General features: G+C 41.5%; 1 protein-coding gene across 2 annotated transcripts in view; it reads right to left on the bottom strand.

The window, feature by feature from the left end:
• The window catches only part of C5H11orf49 (chromosome 5 C11orf49 homolog), a 79,158-nt gene extending 68,064 nt beyond the window's left edge, over positions 1-11,094 (bottom strand). The window contains exons 1-2 of one of the 2 annotated variants that reach the window (XM_015629797.3): positions 10,786-11,094; positions 1,328-1,430 (exon numbers count right to left, since the gene is read on the bottom strand). In XM_015629797.3, the coding sequence (XP_015485283.1) occupies positions 1,328-1,430; positions 10,786-10,831 (149 nt within the window). In that variant the 5' untranslated portion in view covers positions 10,832-11,094. Of the gene's footprint in view, positions 1-1,327; positions 1,431-10,425; positions 10,556-10,785 lie in introns of those variants that run through there. The other variant, XM_015629798.3, reaches the window with a different exon arrangement.
• Positions 11,095-12,152: the final 1,058 nt, after the last annotated feature.

A 12,152-nucleotide genomic window follows, 5' to 3' on the forward strand; every position in this document is an offset into this window, starting at 1 on the left:
GGGCTCACCACCAAGCCGTGGGAGCCAGAACATATGACATTTTCATAACATGAAACTTTGCATTCTACACCCATATTGGCTATCATTTATTCTCCAATTTTTCCCACATTTCAAATCTTCAGACCTCGCAAAATTACTAAGCTTGTTCGTGCTTTGGTATGGGGACACAGTTTCATCTGCTAAACTCCAGATATTTTATAAAAGAAAAAAGAAAAAAGCGAATTACTAGGTCTATATTACAAAATGAATGAACATGCAGCCTTTTCCTGTCTTTCATGCAATCAGAAACTCCACAAAACACTGTGAACAAAAAACCATCGTAAAAATCCTATCTCTGAAAATAAATGGGAAAAACAAGATCTCCAGCAACTAAGTCAATCTGAGGGTTTTCCTCTGTGGTGACTGTTCTGTTTGTGATAACCGTCTTGAATCACTACTTATTCTTTCAAAGGTAAAAGAGGAACGGGAAGTGAGAGGAAGATGGTTATTATGTCAAGCTGAAGAAATACTACAGAGAAGGATTTTGAACAGTTTCACTGCGTAAATGGTCTTCTGCTCACCTTTTCATTTTTGAAGTATATATGATCGTAAGTTTTGAAAAGGCACAGAGGCATCAGTTTGAAATTAGTTGCAAACTAAATCTAATCTGCAGATTCCTGAATGACAATTTCAGCTGGGTATTTCAAAGCCACCCTGCCTTCAACTCTGGTAGAGAAATCCTGTCACTGGGTAGAGGTCATTGTAATCCTGCTCTTTATCTTTCTTAAGGTCTTGTTTACTAACTGAACTTGTTTCTGTAGACAGAAAGCACACAGCTTTTCCCTCAAGAATTTTTTTGCAAATTAGCAAGAAGAGATAGCGCCCACATCCAGTATTTAAGGACTTAGGCAGGTTTTAAGAAAAGAAGAGGCATCTTATTAAAGCATTCAACAGGACAACAATCACACAAGGAGACAAACAGTTCCAAGTTATACTCAGAAAAAGGAAGAATGAGTGCTTCTGAAACCAGAAGCAGTCTGTTAAACAGTTCACTTCAGTATTTCTCAAGCAGTTTGGTACTAACAGTCCTGACCAAGACAAGGAGAATTTGGTTTTCCATGTTTTTAAAATCGCTTTTCCGCAGAGTGACTGCGTCACATGAATGTTTGTAATAGAAAAGGTACTGAATTGTACAAAACCCATATACATTTCCAAAACATGCTCAGGGAGCCCTTGGCTAACCCAGAAAAATCCAGCATTCACAACATAACCAGTACGTGTCCAGCTCCATTCTGCTTCCAAAAGCCCCCTCAGGCTGGCCCTATTAACGGCATCCTGATGTACTTACTATTCAGTGAAGAACCTGGCAATGCCATACTGACTAATATCTTCTCTGTTCTCCAGCAGCTGGCTCACTGCATCCTCCATGTATGTGAGCACATGTCGCTGAGCTGCAAATAAGAGAGAATAAGAGACAGAAGTTAGAATATTAGGGACCTGCAAAGCCCAGAGCCAGACAAGCCCAGCTGTGTGCCTTACACAAGACAGCAACCATTTGCTTCCTCTATTAGAGAGTGGAGGTCTCTTTCTCCCAGAAATGGATAGCAAAATTCATCACCTAAATCCTGCTTTCCTTCCTGGCTATACACAGTTAGTCATTAACAGTGCTGACTCTTTTTTAGAATCCCCTGAGATTTTGGAATTGAAAGAAGATAAAGAGTTGTGAGGCAGTTTCACTGGAAAATGCTTACTCCAGAGGAGTTCCTGATCTCTGCTCTGAGCCATCTTTCCTACATAGCTTGTCAATGCTGTTTCGATGGGGCTGTTGCAGAGCTTTAGGTGTTCCTTCCCTCTAGACCAAAGCCAAGTATCTTTAAGGTTGTTCTGCAAAGGTTTCTTCCTGAAGGTGCAAATAAAAGTACATCTATTTCCAAACAAGTGTCAATGAATGTGGCAGGTGGGGAACAGGTCTGAATGCCAAGAGAGATTTATACTGCTCAACAGCCAGTCTTAAATAACTGTCTAGGCCAAACACAGGAGAATTTCAGAAATGGTGGATCTGCCAATACCCCACCACAGAATGACACTCATAAGAATCCTGAGTAAAGACAGTTTGGTGCAACACAAACTGTTCTGCTGCTTCTACAGGGGGCAGACTGTACAAAACAAGTATTTGCCAGGGAGGAAGCAGCACAGATTTACCACTGAGCCCCTTTGATGTTTTTGGCTAGAACCCAAGTAAGAGCAACAAAGAGCCGAGTCTGAGGTGATGTGCCAGCTAGCAAGCAGTAGACTTTCCAAATCTACAAGTTCAACAATCAGAAGACAAGTTACAACGAACCCAGGAAAATCATTCCTAACCTGGAAAGCACACAAACCCTGTTCCCAAACCACACACCTCCATCCTAAACACGTATCCTACTGCACTTTTGCAAGTAGTGTCGTGCTCTAAAAAGAGCAAGAGAAAACCCTTAGGGAATATAGGAAAGGCAAGGGGTGTTCTTGCTCCTTACCAATCTGCTCCAGACTTGGCAGAATCACCCCCTCACCAGCAAATGGCCAACCTCAGACCCACATCAATATTTTCCAAACCATTTTAATTTGTATTTAATATCCTGGTAAGCATCAAGCCTGTGCCACTTGATACACAGCATGGAAGGCCCTTTCATCTTAGTGTGAGGCAGGTGGACTTCAGGAGAGGCCCGGAAATTATTATTCCCAGTCGATACAGTGATTAAAAGTATGCATGAATATTGATTGCTATCAGGGGATTTCTCTGCCTAGAACACTTTTCAGGACAATGGTAAAATTGGTTAAGCACACCCTGGAAAATACCTTGCAGCTGATAGCAAAATGGTGAGCCAAAGGTTTAAAGATATTATCTGGCACTAAAAGATATAGGGCGTAGCTTTATTTAATTATTTTAATGCAAAGGAATAAATTTAATTTATGTGAGTGATTAAAGAAAAATAGCTCTGCGCACCTGTGTCCCCTGAGGGAAGAATGAGTCCATGCAGCTCAGTCATAGGCTCAAGATAGCAACAACTGGGTAACTTTACTTCAGCCCGTCCTTCCTCCCTCCTCCTGATGCAGTCCATCTCACACTCAGCAATCATCTCCTCAGGCCCCTCTTGAGATGTCAGCAGTACCAGAATATGCCAGGAAATGGTACTAGCAGACAGACTTCCACTCATCTCAGCCTGGAATGAACTTCTGCTCAACTGCAAAACCATTCTCAACAGCTTATGGGGAAGTATGCACTCCTTTCATAGAACAGTCCCTATCAATGAACTATATTTCTGTTATTTTGCTTCTTTAGAGTAATAAACCACCCTTAAAAGTGTTTGGGAATAGACAGGCATGGTCCCACAGTGCTACACAGGACAATGTGGCTGCCCTCTATAGTAAAAACCTTTTTTTTACTTCTCCTGCTCCTGGAGAATAAATTAACTTTCAACATAGAATTTTAGACATTTCAAAATGTACACAAAAATACATAGGTCACAACTGAATACAATTACTTGTAAAAGAGTACTTCTCTTAAGCTTTTTGTTACATAGCCTAAGGATCCTGGCAAAGAACCTCTTTCCCTATTTCCCAGAAGAGTGGGTAGAGGTGTGGGGAAGGGAAGAAAACTGTGAGCAGAGAAGTTACAAGAAAATAGCACTTGAAATCTCCTTGAGAAGTCTCCCTCTTTGTACCTTTGGCTGCTGTGCTCTTTTCCAGGTAGCACAGCTCACACTGCCAAACTAAATTCCAGCTCTGGCTTCCTGTTCACCGACTGCCCAGTTCCATGGAACGATGCAAGTAATATGTTTTATAACCCAACTAATGCTACACTATACAGGAAAGTCATAGAACAAAATGTAATTTGCAGACAGGTTTTAGCAGGCCAGAGAGGCAAAATAAAGTGCCAGGAGTCTGGTTTTAGCAAAAGAGTAGTTCCTTAATTAACACAAATGTTACTTTCCATAACAAACACTGGAACCATACCGGAACATTAACTGTTTATGCAAGCATAGTCAAAAATCTGTAGAGTTCTAGGCAAAATAAATGAGATGATTCATACATTTTAATAGTTTTTTTTAAATCCAGGGATAATGACGGTTGCTCATATTTTTGAGGCCCACTTTGGAATAATAAGGCAGCAAGTCCAAATCAGAATGTAAAGCCCAAATACTCATGCCCCTGTGCTATAACAGCTTTCTGTCTCTACTAATTTTCTTCCTGACAGAACTCCAGTATACTGAAGTTTCCATACAGGAGGTGTTACATTAGGACATCATCCTCGGTATTTGTTTGTTTCAGGTTTATTGCAACAGAAGTTCCCTACTCATACAGAACTTTCTGATGCAACCCATATTCTTTAAACTATAACAAAAATTTTTGACTCTGAAATCCCAGGCAACTACCCCAAACAGGAAGCCAGTGTGCCTGCCACACTCATTGGGTAGGTGCCACACTCTCTGCTGTCAGATTTAAAAACTAACAGTCAGCTTTCACAAAAGAATCTGACAGAGTAAGTTCACAGAGGATTTTTCAGGCAGCCCATAACCTGATGCTAAGTAAATACCTTTGCACAGAATATCTTAATTCTTATTACTAAACCACCAACAGTGACGTTATACTTGGACCCTCAGTCCAATCAGTAGCAGCATGTACAGCTCCTCCAAAGCTGCCTCCTGCTGCACTTAAGAGTACAGCCTCTGATACTCATGTGCTTACATCCCACCATCACTCACAAGCCCAATGTTTAAAATGAAATTTGGAATGAATGCACTTTTGGCTCAGAACCAAATTCAAGGCTGAGCAGCGGCTGTTCAATGCAAGCATGGCCAGACTTCAGCTTACAAGTACAAGGCATAATGAGGATTCCACCCACAGTCAATCCACAATCTCTATGGATTTCTCTACAACAGATCACAACTAATTCCGTTTAGCCATAACCACACCAAATTATTTGGCATATGTATTTAACATAGTAAAAATAGTCTTTTTATAAGTTACCAATGTGAAAAACAAGGTTCACTTACTTAATAAATTATAAAAGGTTTAATATGAACAAAAAGACAATTAGGAGACAAAGATAATAAAGCAAAGGGTTAAAACGGCCGGGTGCCCTGGCACACTGCCAGGAGTACACCTAATATCTTTGGAACACTCTTTTTATCCCATCCTGCTGTGGGGTTTTAATGCATATTCATACTTTTCCAATAAGCATTTTGCATGGCTATGCCCTGAATCTGCCTTTTTAGAGCAAGCATCTTAAAGATTTTATTTCCCTTTATCACATATTTATTTGGGCTGGGGTTCCTTCTTCTGCAGGCAGTTAGTGTTGATAGCAGCCTGGGCCTCATCATCTGTTTCCTGGAGGTTATCTTGCTTTATACAGACAGGACCTAGCCCTAAGGTCCAAAATTCTCTTGACCCATGCCTAAGACTTACTAGCAGGAGAAAAAGACATAGCAAAAGCATATAATATATAACATTCATCTTAATATTGCGAAAGCAAATATCACAATACGGATTTATACCACCAAGTTACTTGTTTCAATCTTTTGATGAAAACAAACAATCCACCACTTTGTAGGTTTGATTACAAATGTAAGAACAAGCACTGATACTTGAAAAGTCTTGAAGAAAAATTTAATGCAAATAATATCACTGCACAAAATTTAATATATGCACTGAAATTCAGTGAAGAAATTCAGAAGAAAGGAAGGAAATAGATGTCACCTTTAAGTCATGATACTGTGTATATATAATGGTTTTATTATCCAAGACATGACTTCTTATGACTTCTTCTGAAACAAAAGCTGTCTATCAAAGCAATTTGTAAGCACACAAGAGGGCTTTTTTTTTGATTTGGTTTGGTTTTTGTTTTTGTTAAGTTGGGGTCATTTTTGGCATAACTGAATATGCTGAAAAATCAGGAGTGGGAATTCCTGGAAAATGAGACCAGCTTTTCTTACTTATTTGCCTCCTTCTCAGCTGAAGTGCTGAAAATACACACTATTGATGCAATTAACATTATGATTCATTTCAGTTATCAGAAGCTCAAGAGCATAACAAGCTTTAATGTATCTGGAGTATTTCTGGCATTTCTTAATCGCTGAGAACATATCCTTTGAGAGCATAAGGTAATAGTTAAACACCCTTTCATTAGTTGTTCTAAACCAGAGCTTAACTAAGGACACCACCTTATCACAGATATTGGAAAGATACATCTGTAGTAACATAAAATCAATTTCATGCAAATATTATCAAAACAATAATGATGCAAGAGAGAAATAGTGAGGATAAAAATTGCAACAACAAAATCACATCAACTCAGGAAATTTTTCCAGCATTAATGGTTTTTCAGGATGTTCTTCATAATCTTTTCAGATATCATTAAGGACTTAATCTCTTTAGATGTTGCTAAGTAATGGCCAGGGAAAGAGAAGTGAACAAAACAATTAACCTAAATGTCACATCTCTGTACTGTCATAGTTCCTTCCAGCCTTGCATAGCTTCACAGTGTAATTTCCTATTAACCCTCAAAAGGAAAATGTTTTTTGAAGGACAGAATATATAAGTACAAGTAGATCTTGTCATACTACAGGTATTACACAACATGAGACGTGCTCTTACTCAGGAGCACATGCCAAGGGGTCACACAATGTAACTATAGCATATTTCATATGTTCGAAGTTTCAAAATCACTTTCAACAAAAAATTTAAGAAACATTTCCATTTATTATTTAATCTTGACCATAGCTGAGAATTTGTTTCAAACAATGAGCAAAATACTGCACACAGACTGACTTAATTGTGCAACTCCTTCCAGCAGTCTGCTTGCTGCAAGGTGTCACACAGCTGCTAGAAACCACCCCCTCACCAAAGCAAATCTTTGAGCTATCTTTTCTTTTTTTGTTTGGCTGGGGTTTTTGGAGGTTTTTGTTTCAATCTAAAATTATTAGTCGTGGAAGAAATTGTCATTCCAGTTTGTTATAAGGCATTAAGTAGCCTAATGGTTCCCTATCTATTCATGCTCAGAGGGACATAAGCAAAGGACTGTACTCTCCAGTTCTGGAAGTCTAATTCAGGATCAGATTCCACCTGTACATTTCAAGTTAAGGTGGAAATCCTGTGGTGCAAGCAGTATAGTGGTGAAACCCCCATCTTTTGGACAAAGTACTAGACTGAGTCTAAGAAGATTCAAATTTAATTAACATCTACATTGTAGCACTTCTATTTGTACAACAGAGCAAGAAACAAAAATTTTAAAAAGGCATTTTCTTCTCTTTTTATAGACCATGAGATCTTTCAGCCACAGTGCTTCACAGAAGTTCACCAGATATCTATACTAAGAGGAGAATCAGTGTCAGCTGAAATATCTGGATAACAATGTGCTTATTATGCTGTTAAAGGAAATGTTTTTATTTGCACTTTCCAGATCAGTATTTCTTAAGACTGTTCAGAAGACGAGTAAGCCTTAGGCTTCAGCATAGTCTCTACACAGCTGAAGTCCTCTGTTGGGAGCTCAGTTTTGTAAAGGAATGTATCCTCCTTCTAAGCATTGAACCTGAGACCTTTTATGAGAGAGATGAGGAAACACAACCATGTTTCTGGCACTTGATAGGCCCATGCTTTACTGATAAGGCACTTTCCTAGCAGAGTATTTGCGTTCATATATGCCTTATATTGGCAAAGAAGGACAAGAAACAACATCCTGGAGCTGGGTAGTAGAAGGCAGGAGAATACACAGAAAATAGGAGTTTGGAAATTTGCAGTACTCTACTGCTTTTTCTCCATAACAGGAAAGGAGAGCAGGGAAGTAATACAATATGAAGCTTCAGAGACAGCTGCATGAGCAGAACAATACACTAAGTGCTCCACTGCCTGCTATAAATAACTGAGCAATCACCAGTTATTAAACCATAATGAGGAAGGCATGAAAAAGTGTCTCAAATGTGCCTCATCCTGCCTACTGTAGTTCCAGTCTCATCCATCAAATGAGAGACACATTATCATCACTATACCCAAACAATAAATGTTGTTTATTCAGTGAAAATACTGTTTATAATGTCCTGCTTGTAATGACATCATCTTCACTGTAGTCTTTCTGCCAATTCTGCAGACCTCATCTCCATTCCTATTCACTAAGTAATGGTCATCTCTTTTCTTTTACTTACTGTCTCATTGTGGCACGAGACATGTTGCCCTGATTTTTATATTCCAGGAACTTTGGCATAACAAAGCTTTGCAACTATTCTTCATCTTAAGTGAATATGTAATTCTCTCCCTGTTCATTTCTATTTTAACTCACAACTGCTTTTACTTCCCTTTTAGCATTCTAACTGGTTGTAGAAGAATTATCTCAAATGGTGGGGGGGAAGGGGGTGTGGAGTAACACAGCAAGTAGCACATTATGTTATTCTGGCTGCTCAATTTATATGTTGGCCTTGGTTTTGGTTCCTGAGAAAGGGAAGAGGGGAAGAAGGGTTTGGGTGTTACCCATTCCAGCTCAGAAATGGCAGGGTCATCTGGTCTGTGAGAGTCAGAGAATATCTTAAGCTAGGGAAACACAACTTCAGGATGAAATTACAGAAAGTGAAATTTATCACAGTTCCTTACAACCCCCACTTCAGACAACTGTATTAACAAAACTTTGAAGTGCACAATAGAACACCTAATGTGATAAATGGTGATTTCAGAATGCCAGTATAGAAATCAGAAAAGCAACTTAGAAAAACATGTGGGGAGGTGTGTTTATTTGGGGTGGGAGGAGGGGGAGTTAGAGGTTGTTTTGTTTTGGTTTTTAACCATCTTCCTACTGCTAATACACACTAAATTCCTTAGGATCTGTGAGCAGTTTGACAAGTTAGAAAGTCTCATGAAGGCAGAAACACTGGTTTTGGTAACATTTATATCTAATAAGAATATGCTTCCCCCCCCCCCCAATAGCAGAAACTGCAATCTAAACTCAAGGTATACTAAGTAATGAATGGAACAGACTATTAGACATGCTATTCCTCAACCTAATGTGGTCACACTTGTCCTTCTTCTGACCCCAATATCAGAACAATTTAGAAACTTGTACAAAATGAAAAGAGAATTCCAAATCAGCATGTGGAACAGAGATAAAAGGAGGCTCACTTAAGTGACTAGTAAAGCTGCTTGTACCTAACAATCCTGTACATCTAAGAAATCTCATGTCTTAGCTTCAGATGTGCAACAGAAAACTGGTTTATTTTCACACTTTAAGTATTTTTAGTCTGCTTCCTACATTGTTTTGAGGGATTCAATCCTAACTGACAAGTTTAACCCAATTAAAAGTGCCTATTTCATTAAAAACAATTACAAGAACCTAAAACCAAGTTGGCTCATTAAGAAAAAGAAATTTTTCAGGTTTCAACCTAGAGCCACTCTGGAAAAGTTATGAACTTCTCTATTAGCATGTAGGTTGAAAATGCTGAGGTAATGTGACAGACTAGCACAAACCCAAAGGGTGTGTCTAGTGTGTCTACATGGCACTGTGATGCTATTCTCAAACACCCAAAGCTCCACAACTGAAATCAGCAATAAGAACTTCAGTGAGGCGAGTCCCATGAGAGTCACCCTGAATAGAGCAGTAAACAAACCTCCTTCTGCCTTGAGTTTCCTTGACACAGAACAGCATTACAGTTATGCAGGTATGCACAAAGCACCCTAACAGCAGCACAGCAGCAACAGCACAATTCTACTCTAAGACAACTTAGATCACTCCTTTGCTTAAATGGTTAAACAAAAGTTTTTTAGTCTAGTGCCCCCTGCAATACAGCTTTTCCATTTACAGCAGTGTTTCTATACTCTTGTTCCATTTTGACTTACAGAAATGGCAAAACCATGATGGAACAAGTACCACAAAACAATAATTTCTGACCATCCCTTGTACAAGAAAATGATAGAAAATCATGTATACATTTATAAGGGTTACTACCGAACAGTCTCTTGTGCTTAGGAAGTAATGGCTGAAGAGTTTCACTTCACAAACATTCTCTTGAACACAATCCAAATGCTTAGTACTTGTAATTCATCTCCTCTTCAGCAATTAAATGAAGTCATATTGACTTTATTCCATCCTAATTATTTTTATTTGACACATTAACATCAAATCGCTTTGCTCCTTACTTTCCTGGAACATCAAGCCATTAGAGACAGCTTAAAAAGGATGTAGTCTTCAAAGGCAGCTGCTCCACGGGTTGAAAGATTTTCATTTTATGTAGGAAACATTTCCATTGTTACCTAATTTCAGAACAAAAGCTAGTATTCGAACCATCTCGCAACATAAGAGCAGCGCTCCTTCCCACTGCTGGGAAACGAGCATGAAATAGGGATGCTCACACAGATCTGCGAGCAAAACAAGTGGGCAATGGGTGAAGTCTATCACAGAAAGGCCGGACGCCGCTTGTTACTACTCACATCATCAAAGCGGGCAGTGGAGGAGACGACAGCTCAGCTCCCGCCGGCTGCTGGCGGAGACCACACCTCAGGGCACCGGGGCGATGCTCCCTGTACCCGAGAGGGCTCTGCAGCCCTCCCACCTCAGCGACAGACAAGCCCGGTCTGTTACGGGCCGCTGCTTCCCGCTCCCCAGCCTAGGCAGACACGGAGCCACTGCGAGCCCCCTCAGCCCGGCCCAGCCAGGGGCCGCTCGCCGCAGTCCCCGGGAAGGACGGGCCGGGCCGCAGCCGCCCCAGCCCCGCCGAACCCTCCCCATGCCGTGCCGCAGCACGCCAGGGACGGAGAATCCTCAGGAAGCCTCCCCGCCCCGCTCCTCACCCAGGTACTCGGGCCCGGGCAGCGAGAGCCGCTCGGGGCTCAGCATCCTCCTCCTGCCGCTCCTTCCCGGCTTCCGCCCGTTTCCAAGGCGCCCGACGCTCCCGGCGCTGCTCGGCCGCTCGCCCCGGCTGGGAACACGCCCCTCGCCGCCACAGTTCCGCGCCCACAGCCGGCCCCGCCGCCCGGCAGCCCCGCCGCCCGTGCCCTCAGGAGCTGGGGCAAGGCCGGGAGAAAGCCCGGGGGAAGGGCCTGAGCCCGGAGCCTGCGGACAGCGCCATGAGGAGGGGCCTGCGTGGAGGCCGCGGTGGGCCGTGCCCTGGGCAGCTGCTCCAGAGCTGAGGGACCTGAGAGAGAAGAGCGAGCCAGCAGGCTCTCCGGGAGAGCCGTGTGTAAGGTTATTCTGATTGGATTCAAGTTGTCTAATTTAAGGTGTCTACTGCTAGGGGCTGTCTAGGACTACACCTGTTGGGGAAAGACCTTGATTTGAAGGTGAATTGTAATAAGTTAAAATCATAGAATATACTGAGTTGGAAGGGACCCGTCAGAATCATTGTGTCCAGCTCCTGGCCCTGAGCAAGACACCCCAAAAATCGCACCATGAGTGTGAGGGCATTGTTCAGATGCTTCTTGAACTCCGCCAGGCTTGGTGCTCTGACCACTTCTCTGGGTTAATGAAGTTCATGTGTAGCAGCTTTGTCCCAGAGAGCAAGGATTGAAAGTGTGACCACGGAATCCTTTCAAGTTGTGTCCTTCTGTCCATACTATCCCAGAGCTGGAATTTTTGCATCCCTTGTGCTCAGAACAGGCAGGTATGGAGAGCCTCAGGAATTGTCCCTTCTGTAGTCTCAAATAGAAATGAGCAGAAAACTCCAGAGTCACAGGGCTCTTTCTGTTCTTGGCTGGGAACTTGTCTGGGAATGGCCAGTGTACCAGGGATGTAGGAGAGGCAGAGCTCTTCATGTGGCTGGAAGCAAGCCTGCTGGGCTCCTCTTTCCCAGAAGCTGTGTGGCTAAAATTCCCAAGTTACTTTGCAGTTTCTTTCATCACCATTAGGAAAAAATAGCAGTCCAGGATGTAATTCTGGGAGTAAGGAGAAAAAAAAAGAAAAAAAAGGGACTGCAGGTGTTGTCTATGTTTTTAATGACAAATGGAAAAGAATAGAGATTAAATTAATAATTTGTATATGCATATGATCTGCCTTTATTCCACTAGAGGAAAATGCTGAGGCATTGGCATTTAATCTGGATTTAAAGGACAGCCATATTTAAAAAGGGCAAACAAGATTCTATAACTTAACTGTTATTATCCCACACAAGATTGCCTGGACCACTCCTCTGTCTTTTGTTCTGTCTTAAAAAGCATATAGC

This window comes from Parus major, chromosome 5 (assembly GCF_001522545.3).
Source record: "Parus major isolate Abel chromosome 5, Parus_major1.1, whole genome shotgun sequence".
Classification (NCBI taxonomy): Eukaryota; Metazoa; Chordata; class Aves; order Passeriformes; family Paridae; genus Parus; species Parus major.